General features: G+C 43.4%; 1 protein-coding gene across 1 annotated transcript in view; it reads left to right on the forward strand.

Annotated features, from left to right (window-relative positions):
- The window catches only part of T265_09379 (hypothetical protein), a gene marked incomplete at both ends in the record, with an annotated part of 47,632 nt that overhangs the window by 28,942 nt on the left and 2,321 nt on the right, over positions 1-16,369 (forward strand). Inside the window, 2 exons of the mRNA XM_009175423.1 lie at positions 6,499-6,523; positions 10,053-10,120. Coding sequence (XP_009173687.1) covers positions 6,499-6,523; positions 10,053-10,120 — 93 coding nt within the window. The remainder of the gene's footprint in view (positions 1-6,498; positions 6,524-10,052; positions 10,121-16,369) is intronic.

Below are 16,369 nucleotides of genomic sequence, written 5' to 3' on the forward strand. Positions count from 1 at the left end.
GAGGAGGAGGATTGTGGTGATGATGAGGGAGAGAAGGAGACGACGATGATGATGATAAGGATAATGATAAGGATGATAAGGATAATAATGATGATACCCCCCAAAACCTAAACCCTATGGGCAAATTCTCCTCAGACACTCGTGCTCACAGGCCACACGGTTATGTTGTCCCCGATTCTCACATGGATTCATTTATGCTGGCTTGTTTCTGTACAATTTGACTGATCCCTCAGGCTGACTCAATCAATCATTCTCTCACAGACTCACTCCCATACACCGACGCACTATGAAACAACACTAAGTTATACGCACTGACGATGTCAGTCTTGTTGGCCGCGGAACGCTTGCGACCAAACTGCTCGGCTCTGGTGAACAGAGAACATCAACAACCAGACTAACTCATCTGAGCCACGTGTGTGTTTTCACCACTAGGACGATGATGACCTCATCGACTTTATTTCGTCCTTTTCGGTTGGTGAACAACTATTGGCACAATTTATGGAACAGATGCGTCCGCGAAACCTGCCTTGCTAAAGCTGACAGATATTTCCAGCTCTTTGGTGTAACCACGACACCGAAACCTGACGATGTATCGAGGAAGCACGTATGCGAAAACCTGATCTTGTCGAGAAAGTGCGCTAAGCTCAGACTAGGCCTTATCCATTGGTTAGAAAAGAGGCGTAAGGAGGTTTATTCACCTGAAGCACTCAAAAGAAAGCAATAGGCCATAGCCTTAACTAAGCTGGAAATTGCAAAGTCACGACAAACTATAAACTGTTTACCAAATGTCTGTGGACATATATCAACCCTTCATACGTAACTCAGAAGCCTTTGTACTACACATCTGAAGATCAATAGGACGGCATCTCATCTTTTTCCATTGCGCCTCATAAACTAACATCACAGTTTCTATGAAGAAACGGCCCCATCGCCGTGCCGGGTGAAACTATTCTTCCAAGTACCCGTTCTCTCAGCGTGTTCTGCAACCACGGAAGCTTGCCATGCTATTGTGATCGTATGTCGACCGCAAAACCGCATGGTTTCGCGGTCTTGTCACTGTATGCCTTACAGATGGACGAAAACGTTGTAGTGTGGAGTTGTATGTAACATGACTCTGGAACGAATCCAATCGGGTATTCAATTCCAGACAAACCACGTGATCAGTGTGGATGAATGTTGAGAACCGCAGTCTGCATACGACAGGAAGAAAGGCAGCCATCTGACTGTTTAATGACTCTTCACGAAAAGGAGATATTAACACGCAATAATTGAAGGTTGCGCAATATCATTCGGTAACCAATAGGTGTGTAGGCAGGCAAAGCCTACACTCAACTGAAACTATCGCAACATTCGGAAGGCCGGCCCTCAACTCAGTGGAATCCTTCAGAGTTCCAGACTGTCAGAACAGCGGCCGCGCTACACACCATGTTCGTGACGAAAGGCTGATCGATGTAAACCACTGGAATTTATAGCCAGCCTTTTTCTAACATGCTAAGACCGATCAAGCTGCCCCTGTTTACCTCAGAGCCATGTTTCCATCATACAATCTCACCTTGACTGTGGCTTTTGGTCACTGGGTGTACGCTCACCTGTGAACCTGGTCTACCCTTGGGCATGGTCGCAAGTAGACAGTTGACAGGAGAAGTCCAAAGGTTTCGTTTTGATTTTTGCTGTGATGCTGATTCTTCCGCGCGTTTTAAATTTAATAAAGATACCGGATATATAATGCAAGTAATGCCTTTGATATTCACAACACCATCGTTAAACAGCCTTCCTCCAGCGCTAGTGCCATGATTCTGGTGAGTCAGTGTCAAAAGGGGGGAAGCACTGAACCCGAGTTCCTCACTACAGCTCATCATCCTTGGTCCTGATGGTGTTGGGACGACTGAATACAGAGATGTGAAGCAGGCGCGTTACCACAATTCCACAAGCGAATACTGGGCGAGTCCGAATTGTGAACAGATGGAAGTTTCACGCTTGAGCGACGTGATTGGTTTGCCCAAAAGACTCCAACAACGATCTAGCAACCGTCCCGCTTGTGCCGATCGCCTGTCAGGACTTCCCAGTCAGGTGGCACGAGCATGTTCGACTGTTCAAGTGCTTCAAGCGCACGCTGATGAGTAGTGTTGAGTAGTGTCCAGAGTTCGAATCCAGCCACCGATATAGAGAACTCCAATAGGAGTGAAACTCGACTCCAATGCATCCAATCTTGGTTTTAGTCGCACCAGAATAGAGGTGTACAGATGGGATCTTTATGTATGTCACTTCTGTGTATCCCAGAGCCACTCACATCATTTTAAAGCCAGTAAATTCATCATCGGTTTTGTAGAGAATTTTGTGTCAGATTAAGCAAACTACCTATTTTTTTCGTCCCACTCTAAAATCTGACCATTCAAGTCAACAAGTCACCAGAAGGTTCGGAACACAGTAAGTTATGTTCCTTCACGACTAATATGTATTGAATATAATTAAACCTCAAGGTGTTTAGCAAACGAAAGAACAGGTGTCCAGTATATGGACAAATATGGCGAAGTAATGTAGCAAGGATGTTTCGTGGTGCCCAAGATCACAGGTTTATTCCTCCATTCCTAACGCTTCCACCGCAAAAGACCGAGCTAAATTGTCTTTATAGGTAGATTTGCCCCTGGGAAGAACGCTTCCAAGAGCCAAATTGAACAACTCTTTCCAAATGACGGTCGTATCCAAGGACCATCGTTTTATCAGTTGAGAATTGATAGGTTCAACAGAATTTTTTGTCGCACAAGAAATACATTATATTGCTTGATGTATTCTGTCAAACAATTTCCAATGTTTATACACCAACCAACAACCAATCAGCGTTCATTACCTTGACATTTTTCGCACGTGGTTGGTCTTGTGGTATGTAGGACCGTCCAGATTATGTGCAATTACCTCTATTGTGGATTGTATAAATATGGGACAGCAGCGAACTGACTGCTGTTCAGAGAACATCTTGATCTAAATCGCGAAGTAAATGTTATGAGGTGGATTGGCTGACAGCTCAGAAAGGCCAATTAACCACTGGGCTTGTTAAATCAACTCTTAAAAATTTCCCATTCATTTAAACAAAGGTTTATGGAAAGATGCAAGAGTTATTGCGTGTTCTTCTAGGCCAGGTTCTTTGACAGGAGTAGAAGTCAAGCAACAATGATTTGCCATCCTTTTGCTCATTACCAGGCGGCCAAACAGTTCGTAGCATGGTGAAATTCATGATACTTGAGGCAGGCCACCCATATGTGTGTGAAACATGGGCATCCGTTTCGGATCTGCCCGTCAACCGCCAACTAAAGCACTGAACTCAAGCGTATCTTAAAATTTCACGGACAGACTAAGCGGGGTGAATGCGAAGATGCGTACAAAGCCTTGGTTAGAATGTAAACTCGAGGGAATAAGACGGGCAAGCATGCAGAGGCCTGTGGTAAGCGATCAACCGGACCAAAAGTGATAGCATTGCAACGGACAGTCACCTATTTATCACTCAGGTGCCGGCGTCCAAGTTTCAGTGTCCTACCACCCTTCGTACAGTGCAGTAGCATGCAATTTTTACCGGGAGACACACGTCAACAAATTGTCAACGTGGTAATGGATTATGTGGTGATATTTCACTAACCACGCAGTTCAGCTTTTAAAACTCCCCAATGGGTGTCTCAATACCAAAATTTCCGAATCCATTAGTTCAGCTGACCGGAAACGTGTTACCTTAGGATTCGAGTTTGGGCCGTTAGTTTTCAGTGGTCAAACCGGTGTAACGGTGGATACTATTGATGAGGTCAAACCGATAGTGTTGGTTTTGAATTAAATTGCGGCCAACTCCAACAGCTTTCGTACTTCAAAGGACTTTGCTGTGCGGCATTCCATCAATCATTTGACCGGATAATACATGTGAGATCGGTTGACAACCCAACTTTGCCGTGCGTAAAGCATTTAGGTCTCGTTGTCTTACAATGGTGCAGAAAGTACAACAGCCTGATGGCTATGCATAAGTGCTGATTGCTTCAGATACGTTCTTCGAGGCGCTTCCTCCGGAAGTAACCAATACCTTCAAGAAGATCAGTATTGCAACCTGTGAGAAGTTGGTTCACAACACGGGGATATACTTTACATCGGCAAACAAAAACTCACCTACGCCGGTCCCCTCAAAAAGTGCTTACAAGCATCCGCATGGAAGCAGGGCAGACAGACATGTCCTAAATCAGTTGACCAACAAGGCTGACAATCAGCTACAGGTGACTGTTTACATCTTTCAAATCGCCCCCCACCGGTGAAGACGAAACGCTTCTTGCTTGTTATAGGCAGTGCCTGACAGAAGCTCACAACAAACATGTGCGATAGGAATGATTGGGGTTCAAACCTACCTCTGTGGAACCGATGAATCATTGTTGAACCATCCCAATCTTGTCGAGACAAATGGTCGTTTCCGTCTGAATAGCATTCACTCTGTTCAAGATCACATGACCCAACGGAAATATTCAGCATTTTTGAGAAAAGATAGTTGGCGTAGAAACGGAATGTCACTCTTTCGTGCTTGCTCAGCTATTCGTGTCTAAAGATCGATTGTTCTTGAGCACTAACCAACGCAGGCACGCGAAAGTGAAACATGCGAGTTATACAGAAACAGTGATGAACACATGCCCATCGAACGACCTCTTCGAGTCACCTGATCAATACCAGTGAAGAGAAGAAGGCTTCCGCTGCGGAGTTATTTGTTAGGAAATGCCAACTGACCGGTTACAGACTATTGGACAGAGATGCAAAACTCTCATTTGCATCTTATTTACAAAAACTGGACATCCATCTTCTCCTGAACGCGTCTCCTTGAACTTTCCTGGATATTCATTGACTCCAATCATTCCTCGCTCAAATTCAAGCAAAGGTTACAAAGCGACTCCACAAATTCTGCAACAGATCTCCCCTTTTCAAGAGACGCAAAGCGAAATTCCACGAACAACACATACTACTCGCGTGCCTCCCCATCAGTAGCATCACCGTTACACCAGGACAAGGAACTTGTTTGCCCCAACTGTTTTTGCACACGTGGTCTGGGCTGGTTCGATTTGACCAGCAATGCTTCGTTTATCGCTAAAACTTTGGGCTTGGGTTGAACAACAAGTTTCGGAAGGACTTGACCGGGTCAATGCGGCTACCATTATCTAACAATGCCCGGCTGTTGGCGATGTTGAAGTGTGATTTGACCTTTGACCCAACGGTCTTTCTGACAGCGTTTGGACCATATATTTTGGTATGAGCTATGCCGCACGATTCGCTAGGAACCCGTCTGTTATGCCGATGTAGACGTCTCTATAGCCTCCGGATAACCCGTAGACCGGCAGACAGACAAGACGATCAATGCTCACGCCCGCGCAAAGAAAATTCTCTTATGATAAAGTGAGATCTCGCTCATTTTAACGCATGAGTGAGATCGCGTTGTAAGTCGGTGTTGACAACCTCGCCTTTGAAATGACGTATTGAAGTAGTAGTGAACTGAAGTATTCACCTCAATAGCCGGATGAACCAGGGCTTTCCTGAGTTCTGGCTGTACTGTGAATTTCATTGAGACGCCTCGGATAACACTGCTGAAGTATGATTTAACTCCTGAATTCGTTCTCTTGAGCTGAGTAGTACTGTATCCTCACTGGATTGAACTGTGTGATATGTTTTTTGAATGTCATTCATGAGTACCCCTCATCTAGAGGGACTAATTGTTTGTTCCGTCGGTGTTGACAAGGTCGCTTTTGAAATGTTGTATTGAAGTAGTAGTGGACTGAAGTATTCACTTCAATAGCCAGATGAACCAGGGCTTTCCTGAGTTCTGGCTGGACTGTGAATTTCATTGAGACACCCCGGATAACCCTCCTGAAGTATGATTTAACTCGTGAATTCGTTCTCTTGAGCTGAGTAGCACTCACTGGATTGAACTGTGTGATATGTTTTTTCAATATCATTCATGAGTACCCCTCATCTGGAGGGACTACTTTGATTGCTCTCATCAGTATACTATTTAAACAGTCGTTGTACATTTGAAATACGTTTCGTAGGGTGAACTCAGTTAATTCAAGGTGCCCACGCTTGGTTGTTTACGACAACAGATTGCAAGCGCACAGCTATGGAGCGCGCATGTCGTAAGTCATCTATCTGATTGGTCAAGAAACTTGAATAGTGTTGTCAACACGGCACTTAAGGTTACAACTCGTCCACCCTGCAGAATAAGTAGGCCCCAATCAAAGATTTCCAACAACTTGTCATAAAACGTGCTCCTGCAATGTACTACACACAACAATTATGCAAAGATTTTTACGTCTGTTTCAGCCATCTGCGATCGAAATTCAGATAAAAATTGCCAAAGTGGGTTGTTCTTCAGCTTTCTCAGCAGAACTATCAATGAATTCTATTGATTCGAAGGAAATCTTTCATTGAATGAAACCGCTTCAGCGTGAATTGAAAGGCAATTTTATTTTTTTTCCGTCACTATCACTTCAGGTCTCTGTAGTGAAGATGTCTAAAGGTGAGGGGAGTGAAGAAACAAGTGATGAAAAACCGAGATGAAATTAAGCGACTGTTTTCGATCAATTTTCGTGAATGCTAATTATTGATTTTTTCGAATTTTTGTGTATTCACATTGGGTGTAGTCTTTATTGAAAGTACCAACTCAGATATTTTAGCTGCAAAAATGGAAGCAAAATTATGGGGACTCGAATAACCTGAGCTTTAAGCGTTTTCCTGTGACTGTTCGCTTTTGAAACCGGATTGTACGTTTCTGTTCGTACAAACTTTTTCCAGTGCCAGGAGTATACTATCGTCGGTTCTTACTGCGTACTCCCCATTCTCAGTAAAATAATATTTAAGCTTTTTCACAGCGTTTTTTCTCACAATCTTTCTGGGTAGAATCTTTGGAACAATGTTTAAAATGCAGACATTCCGATCCCTTGACAAAGCGGTGTCGAGCGCCAACTTCGTGTTCTGTCACGGGAGTTTCGTTCCCGCCGGCCAAGCCAAGAAACTGAACCCATCATCATAATGTGGCCATAAAGTTTTGCCACTGAATCACATTTTAGCCACTAAGGTCTGCAGCACGGGACTCCGCATGTGTTCGGTCGAAATCAGTTCAGAAGGGACCACACCAAACTCAGCATCTACAGTACTTTTTTACTGGTACCACGTCAGCCGTCAACAACGTGAACGACTTCCGGGGTAATTAATATTTAATAGAAAACAGCATCAGATTACGTGGTGATCGTTCAGAAACAACAAAAAACTGTACGGTGGGCCTTCAAGCAGACAACCGACAAGTGCAAGAAAGGTACCAGTGGAAGAAAGAAGACCTTCGCTGTGCAGTTATTTATTCGGAAATGCCAACTGACCGGTTACAGACTACTGAACAGGAAAGCAAAACTCACATATGCATCTTGTTTACAAAAACTGAATATCCATCTTCTCGTTGAACGCGTCCTTCTGAACTTTTCTGGATATTCATTGAATGTTGTTCAAGTCCAAGCAAGTTCTAGAAAGTGACTCCACAAGTTTCGTAATAGATCTCACTTTTCAATAGACGCAAAGCGGATTTACCAGAAACATACTACTCACATGCTTCCCCATCACTAGTATCACCGTTACACCAGGATATTTACCTTTCCTCCGATGATTCCTTTGGATGCGTGAAACTTCCTTGCGTCATTCGATTTGCCAGCCCATGCGTGTTCACACATGATGTGGTTTCCACGACTGAAGGATGTGTGGCGCTACGTCCCGTCAGAGTTAATCGCACTGCTGTTGAGCCATTGCCGGAAGGATGCTGGTTCGGAAACCTGAGTATTCGGAGATGGCAACGGTTCATATAATGAGAACGGACAGTGCTTCTCGGCTTCTCCGCCTAGATTGGGTTCACCGACAGGACGAAATCTCTGTTCAATACATCAGTAGGTCACTGCATACAAAAATTTTCATTCTGTCTGTTAAGCGCATGATGTGGGTGATAAAACCTGTGCGACAGAAATGCCGAAGATTTAATTGGCCAGCGCGCCACCCAAGTGCTTTTCCAGTTCATTCAGTATGGCTGGTTACATTGTGAGCTCCAACGTTTTCCCCTAAGGTTTGAGATGACGTTTATTCGCTCCTTAACTTATGCGGCCAGGGTCATACACAGTGCTCCTGAGCGCCGTTGTGCTGAACCCTGAGTTTTGTTTCAAGTAGGCTTTTGGCGCGCATTTGGAGTCCAGGGAATGAAATTTCTGGGTAAACTTGCCGACGCCTGTTGGAAGCCATCACCTGGCCTAAGCATGGTGCCAAATGAATGAAGCCAGCGCCAGTCGAGGCAGTGGCCTCCTGCTCCCATTCATTAACGTCTCACTGTGGTACAGCTCCTCCCCTGTATGGCACCATGCAAGTGTTACCAGGAACTTCCAATCAGCACATCAACAAGGTGCCACTCCATTGAACCTGTGGTTAGAGACTTTGTCATCTTCAGGGTGTCGGCGTCAGGCAGGTACCGACCGATTAGAATCATTTGCATACCCGTCACGGCTCCAGCAGTTTTTTCTAAATGAGTGGACCGGCTCGACCACCCAGAACGCTAATCATATATATATATATATATATATATATATATATATATATATATATATATATATATATATATATATATATATATATATATATATATATATATATATATATATATATATATATATATATATATATATATATATATATATATATATATATATATATATATATATATATATATATATATATATATATATATATATATATATATATATATATATATATATATATATATATATATATATATATATATATATATATATATATATATATATATATATATATATATATATATATATATATATATATATATATATATATATATATATATATATATATATATATATATATATATATATATATATATATATATATATATATATATATATATATATATATATATATATATACATATATCACATGTGGCACAAGTCCATATGGACGAGAGCACTCTAGGTGGATTCAGCTTTTTTCCAAATCATCTGCTTGATTCACAGCATTGCTTCTGTTGGACACTGGGATTAAACTAAATGGATCACGGGAAAAATGCAGTCAGGTGTCACTGAAAAACATGGGTTCAAAAAACCGACAGAGTGTCACCAGTACACTGAATTCCGAATACAGCCAGAGGAGAAAAACAATGGGATAGTGTGGAAGTGCAGATAGACGTGGGTACGATCGCTGAGTTGATTTGATTGCTTTTCAAAGTCATTTGGTCCTCACGTTCCAATCATCATGCTCGATCTGATTAGTGTGATTTCGATCATACGGGAGGTTGACCTCCTCTTCCGAATGGATCGGATTACAGGCACAATGGGTATTGGGGTCTAGATAAAGCACAAATTTACTGGTCCGCGTACAAACCCGTCATCTGGAACGGTCCTTCGCTAGACCAACACAACAGTATTTCAGTCCTTGCGCTTCCTTCAGATGGCAAGGTAGCTAGACGCCGAAAGGGTCTTACAGCTGAACAGTTGTTCCTCTACGGTTTAAAATGGGTGATTCCTTAGATTTTGCAGTGACCAATGTGAACGATCACCTGAACTCTTTTTGTCGGTTTTAGTTTCAAGGGCGAGATGGTTCAGTTGTTACAGAGCGAATTAACTGACTGAAGGTCCGTGGTTCGAACGTGACCACTGCATCTCGACTTGCCCTGTCTAGGCTTGGACAACCTGGTAGTATCCCGGCCCTCGTACGTCATTAGAGTAGCATGGCAGCCAATCGCCGAAAAGGTTTTACGGCTGAACGATTTTTATTCATTGAAAACTCAAGGGCCATGTACCCCAGAGTGAGCAGGATGGGAGAACTCCCAATCCCAACTAGAAGACCACCACTTCCCATTTTGGTAAACGGAATTCTTATGCAGGATTGACGCACTCATATTGGCTGCCAGTCGGCTGGTCCAAATATCCTGAAGCCGAGTTCGCACATGAAAGCAAGCGTGAGCTTGCCCAATTTTCCTTACCTTACAGATTATAACGTTTCCGCTGGCGCCCGTGAAATGGTTCACAATAATGCGGATGGCGTAGATGTTGAGTGGGTGTATTCGCACACCCAAGCTTTTCACCACACTGCACACACACGACAAGAACTTTCCTGAATAGACGGTGAACTCGAAGCTCGGAATATTTAGAACACGAAGCATAGTATGACCGCCGTGTTCAGATGTTTCTTACTGACAACGGTTTATCTGGATAGGCGAACAATGAAGGCTGCCAAACACCTTGAATCGGAAAATACACTACTTTAAATGCTCTCCACGTGCACGAAAATCCAAAAACTCAAAATTGCAACGGACTTTTCACTAGCAACAGCATCGCTAGTAGTACGTAGGACTTACGTATTCCACTTGGCACAAATGTGCGCAAGAGATTGATTTTTGTATCCGATTGACAAATCCAGTTTGAATGCAGGTGTCAAACAGGTGTAGAAACCGGCATATCTCTGGGCGCAGTAACATTGATTGGTGTGACTTTTGATAAGCGCCACTTGAAAATTGCGCTTTCGCTTAAGTGGCGTTTCAAAAGGATACCATACAGCTGACGTTTTTGTCACGGGAATCTGTTGTGGATATGATAACTTGGAAAATAGCTAGTAACGGCCGACAAAGAAACAGCCTGAATCACCTAAGCCCCAGCCATCTACTCAGATTTCAAAAGTAGTCTAAAATCATTTCTGAAGAAATTTCAATGCCATGTCTCAAAACAAGCAGTCTCGACAAATACACTCATTTGAAAATCAGTCTGGTTTTCAGAAGAAACTCAAGTGGATCGCTAATTTATGATGTTCCTCAAAACTGAATGTGTTGCACACAGGTCGCCTGATGTTTCAGTTGTTACGATATTCGAGATATCGCAGTATATTTTCATAAAGGGAACTACTCACAAGGTTGCTGAAAACTGTTCGACAGTTCGAAATCAGTCCCAATTGGGTTCAAGTAGAACATAACGTTGACGGAAACTCCGGGACTGCGCCTACCCGATGATGCGCCTGCTACGCCTACCTACCAAAAATGGTCGTGGGCTGTCAAACAGTAATCAGCAACCTCGTGAGTAGTTTCGTTTATGAAAAGCAGAAGTCTCGCTTTGCAAAGGTACTTAGATCAAATTTAGAAACACTCCACTAAGTAGTCACAAGCATGACAAGTTATTTTTTTGAGTACGGGTCCATCAGATGCAGGATGCGGGGATCTTAGTACCCTCACACACGGCAAGACTGACCGGTTAATTAGGCCGATTCACCTGAAGACTTGCAGTTTCTCACATTAAATTCAACGAACTACTAGTGAGACGAAGAAGGCCTTTGCCGTGAAAATGTTTGTTAGAGGAACACCAACTGAACAGTCACAAATCATTGGACACGGGAGCAAAACTCTCATATGCATCTTGTTTACAAAACTGAATATCCACCTTCTCCTTGAACGCGCCTTCCTGAACTTTTCTGGATATTCATTGACTGTCCCTGAATTGCAAACAAATGCTACAAAGCGACCCCACAAATTCCGCAATAGATCTCATTTTTCAATAGACGCGAAACTTATTTACGAGAAAACATACTACCCATCAGTAGTATCCACCGTTACATTAGTAAATTACTTAACATGCATCTGAAGAAACCCACCAAATCTGTAGAAATGGTAAAAAGTATGCAAAATCACACAGGTACACAGGATTTTCGACCAAAATATTGCAAACCTAAGATGAAAAACTACGTATGCCGATCACAAGACCCCTTTTTAGATCCGATATCAAAACAGCAGACGCTAATCCAAAATTATTGTCAACATAAAAATAATTAACAACGTTAGCCAGGAGATTCACAGTCTGTAACAATTTTTGGCTTTCATAATGATATCAGGAAATGTTGAATTTCCCCCAGGTGCTCACCGGCTCTGAAGGAATTTATGGTAGACCTCCAGGAATCGGCTAACATTCACACCCAGAAAGGAAAGACACTGATTCAGTGATTCACCTTCTGGTCGTTACAGATCAATCGTCACATCAGTGAACCACCTAAGGCAAAGTAGACGTCAGGTTAGAATCTACGTGCTAGGCAGGGTATACTCCGCACCCTCACGCAGAGTTGACACCACGATGGTTTCTGATGTATCCACGCAGAATCTTATCCGACTATAGTTGTCGGCTGGGCCTAAGTAGTGCACAGAAATTAATTAGCTCAACATGTAACGAAACGGATCACTTTGTTCAGCTCATCTCATCGAGCAGCAAAGTGATGACGAATCAGTTTGCTCCATCTCTTCCTAGATTACAAAGATATCTGACAAGCCATGATACTGCAGGCAGAGAAGCATCAGTGTTGAACACTGATGTTATGTTGTTCATGATGATGAAGGGTGCAGGCCTTAGTCCGAAAGTAACGTCTTTCGGGAGGTCATCTGTTGGCCGTAAGTCTGTAATGTGTTTGTTCGATCCGGCCTCAGTCCAGTACAGCCAAGAAAACGTCAAAAACTTGGATCTTTGAATACGGAGGTGCAATGGCCGGCAGCTATTCGCACAGATCTTGAGATAGCTCAGTGGTTAAGCCTCACAGATCAGGTGAGCTATGATCCCTAAACTTACTTTGGTTGCTCCACAAAAAGTGTGCATCGGTTGAATACAAAAAAGGGGTTTTTGTCAAGCAACCCGTAGTTGTTCTTTTCGGGGAGAACTTCACACAGAATGACAAAAAGGCCCCTCCAGATTGGTGCCCAATAATCTTGTCAACCCTAGAGTAGTTCATCGGCTACCACATGTTATCTTCTGGTAATATGTGAACTTTCTTGAGGGGTTCTCCAGTGCCTGAAAAGAGAGCTGTATCGTTCGGATGGACCTAAACTGGAACAATCACTAAGCCCTTAAACCTCCCCCTTTCCGCGATCTAAGGCAATCAGGAGAATAAACGTGTAGAAGTAATCGATAGCCCTCAAGTTGATATTCCGTCGGCGGATATATCGCCGTTCCTCCGTGAAGGAGCACAGTTCACGAATAGAAGAAAAATGTTAAGTATCGAAATCAAGCCACAAATGAGCTGAAAATGTTTTTTTAAAGGATCGTAAATATGAGACCCATCTATAACGCATTTGTATTACCAATGCCAATGAATTACTAATCGCCAGGCGCCCCTCCTTATCTACTCTAACTTGCTAAGGTTTATTCTGATTTGATGCTCCTTTTGGAAACCAGTGAATTCGAATTATACCGGCTAGTTAATTTTTTGGATGGGATCTCACTCATGCTTAAGTACTCGCTTTGTTATATTGCGAAGAACAACGGATATATTGTAGGTGTTTGTGAAATTCTTGAAATATACGTCCAAAACATTTATCCTCCTGTCATGCTGCATTTATTCTGGTGACTTACACAGAACACTTACTGGATCATCATCCGAGCAGGAGTCGGGTAGAACCAATCACATCGATCACGCGCGAGCACGTTACCTCGTTCAGGTGTGACAGTTGAGGTGCGCTGGTGGAGTACTGGTGTAAGGTGGAAGGCTTTCCTCAATTGTAAACGAACGCTGCAACGCAGTTCCACAAGGGGTGCACCTTCCATTAGACGTGGGGCGGAGTTACGAGGAGACCGCATACTACTCGCATGCCTCATCAGTAATATCCACCGTGTTACACTGGTTACACCCTCGCCTGGCAGGTAAAATGGCCAGCAGGGTCAAATAAAGTAGATTTATCATATAAAAGGATGGTTCTGAATGTTAAAAGCCGATTGGTTTTCGGACCGAAATGGAATTCCAGTGTTTGAAGGATACCTAACAGAACCGGGGCTCCAACGACAAGACACCAGTTTTGGTGAACGAACCAAATAGAGTTCAGAGAGTTTTGTTGCAGTTCGCAAAGATTTGGTACATCGTATGCCAATTTGTTGTTAAGAAAACGTTTTCAGAGTCCCCCATAGCTTGCTGAATGGAGTAACACTGAGTTTTCACGCACTCCAAGACTTGACCCCATTCGGTCTGGGTCTGAACAATTCACTCGAGTAAATCTCTCGAAAGCAACCACGAACTGGAGCACACCTATATGATTATTCAATGAACGCACTAAAGTCAAGGCACAACCAGACCGGTTTCGAGTGAACCAACAGCAGTAGATTGTTTCTTAATCGAACCAGACATCGGCAGGTTTGTCCAAAGCACGCACACAACGCATTCCACGAGGTACAATGCTTACATACCATCCACCTTTTGACCACACGGGATGAGGATAAATGGAATGGAGCAGAAAGGACCATATGAATAAGCATTGAATACAAGGGTAAAAAAATCTTCAAAGATTCACTGTACTACTCGGCACTCCTTCCATCCACGAGGAACTCTCCCGTTTGGCAGTGCGGAGCTGTTCATGATTACAAAGGAAATATCCCCAACGATTGGTGATTGACTCCTCAGTAGATAATAGGTCAATCGATCTGTTTTACCGAATTGACTCCAAACAGCCTACCATCCTCAAAAACCCTACACATGTGTGAACTCTTCTGGATTTGACATGACACCATTATTCAATGAGGCATTTCATCAAACTGCTGGCTGAACGTGAGACCGACGTAGGACAGAATGAAACAACACAATTCCCATGAAATTCTTGGTGTTGTAGCGAAGTTCGATAGTCCTCGCGAAAAGTTCCCCCCAGAGGAGACCACCCCTCACCCCAATGGTAGATCACACTCGTCCCACGAAATACGGCTATCTTTTGAGAGAACACTACCCACCAACTCCCAACAAAGACCACGTTAGACATCCCTGCAGAACAACTTTTTCTCTCAACAAAAATTGGGATGCAAAACTCGTGTTCGTGCATCATGGCATTGAGTGGGGCACATGGCCTATCGCTACGAAAAAGGCCGATAATTCTGAGACCAAAATTCAGCCAAATGAAGCTAGAATGTAATAGCGATCCCTCGAAAGTAGGCCAACTCAAGTGAAGAATTTACTGTGAAGAGATCATATGGAAGAAGAAATTCCTCTCAATGCGAAGTGATTTATTGATCAACACAAGTTAAGCGGTTATACGCTAGAGACGAGTGTAAAAATCTTATTTGCATGCTTTTTTTAAAAAAAAGTATGCATTCTCATGCTTCCTCTTGAACTTTCTCCAAACATTAATGAACAAACACTACAAAGCGATTCCACAATTCCCGTGCTAACCTTCCATCAGATGCGGGGATGGGGCTTTCACACGTGACCAGACCCCACTCGCGTGTTGCATCAGTGGTATACACCGTTAAATTTGTATTGTTCTATCATTCACGACTAAGTAGATATGCCAAAGTCTATTTTGCTAGTACATCGGGATGAGAAAACGAGATAACGCACTGTTTAAAAGAGAGACTTCGTCCTGTAAGTTGAACCAATCTGTGCCAAGAAGCGCTGCACAACGGTTTCGTCCTTATTGGGTGCGCATCTCACGAATCGAGGGGTTTCGAACTCGCAATCTCCCGATTAGTCGTAAGAACAATTAACCGTGTGGCCACGAGAGGCTGATAAGCACTATGATTGCTGGTGGTGTGAGATCTTGGATTTCCAATGAGAATGAAACAGTTGTACAGCTCTTCTCGGTTTCGCACCATCGACTGACTGCACCCACAAGACGAAACCTCCATTAGAAATTCCCAAATCTATCCACACAAGCAACGATGTACATACCAATGGAGTGGCAGCTAAATTGGATAACTGTGAGCCGTGTTCGTAAGTGTGGTGGTTCGGGTCACCACAAGTTATGGTAGCCGGCGGTTTAAGCCAGAACGTAGCTGGCTAGTGGTGAGGAAGCATAGCCTAGCTGCGTGAGATCACCCTTTCGGTGACTACCACCAAACATTGTTGTGGCATTGTCTTTGCTGCTCCGTCTGCGGTTCACGTGCTGTCCACCTCGTGATATTCTCTGGTCGGACCCTTCGTCGGCAAACAAGGCACGTCGAGGCAATCGATCACCTGGCATAAGGAGCATATGACTAAACTAGCGTAAGCGGCGCACCCGAATCAACTCATCAGTTAGTTTGTTTCTAAAAACCATTAGTAGCACATTAGCATTGCTCATAGAGTGTTTTTGTGATATAAGTACAATGTTTCCAATACATCGATGGTCAGAGATGAGCAATTTTTTCTTGCCTTCAACACACGACAGCCAAGCATCACAACCACGAAGCAACAGCGGACGCGCTCTTAATCCTTCCACCGGCAGGCTAATGGGACGTCCACCCCAGAGGTCCCTGAGTTGAACACAGAACGGGCCTTGGCGATTCTATTCACTCCGTTGAAGGAGATAAAGCTGTCCACTACCCTA

This window comes from Opisthorchis viverrini, assembly GCF_000715545.1.
Source record: "Opisthorchis viverrini unplaced genomic scaffold opera_v5_272, whole genome shotgun sequence".
NCBI classification, from domain to species: Eukaryota; Metazoa; Platyhelminthes; class Trematoda; order Opisthorchiida; family Opisthorchiidae; genus Opisthorchis; species Opisthorchis viverrini.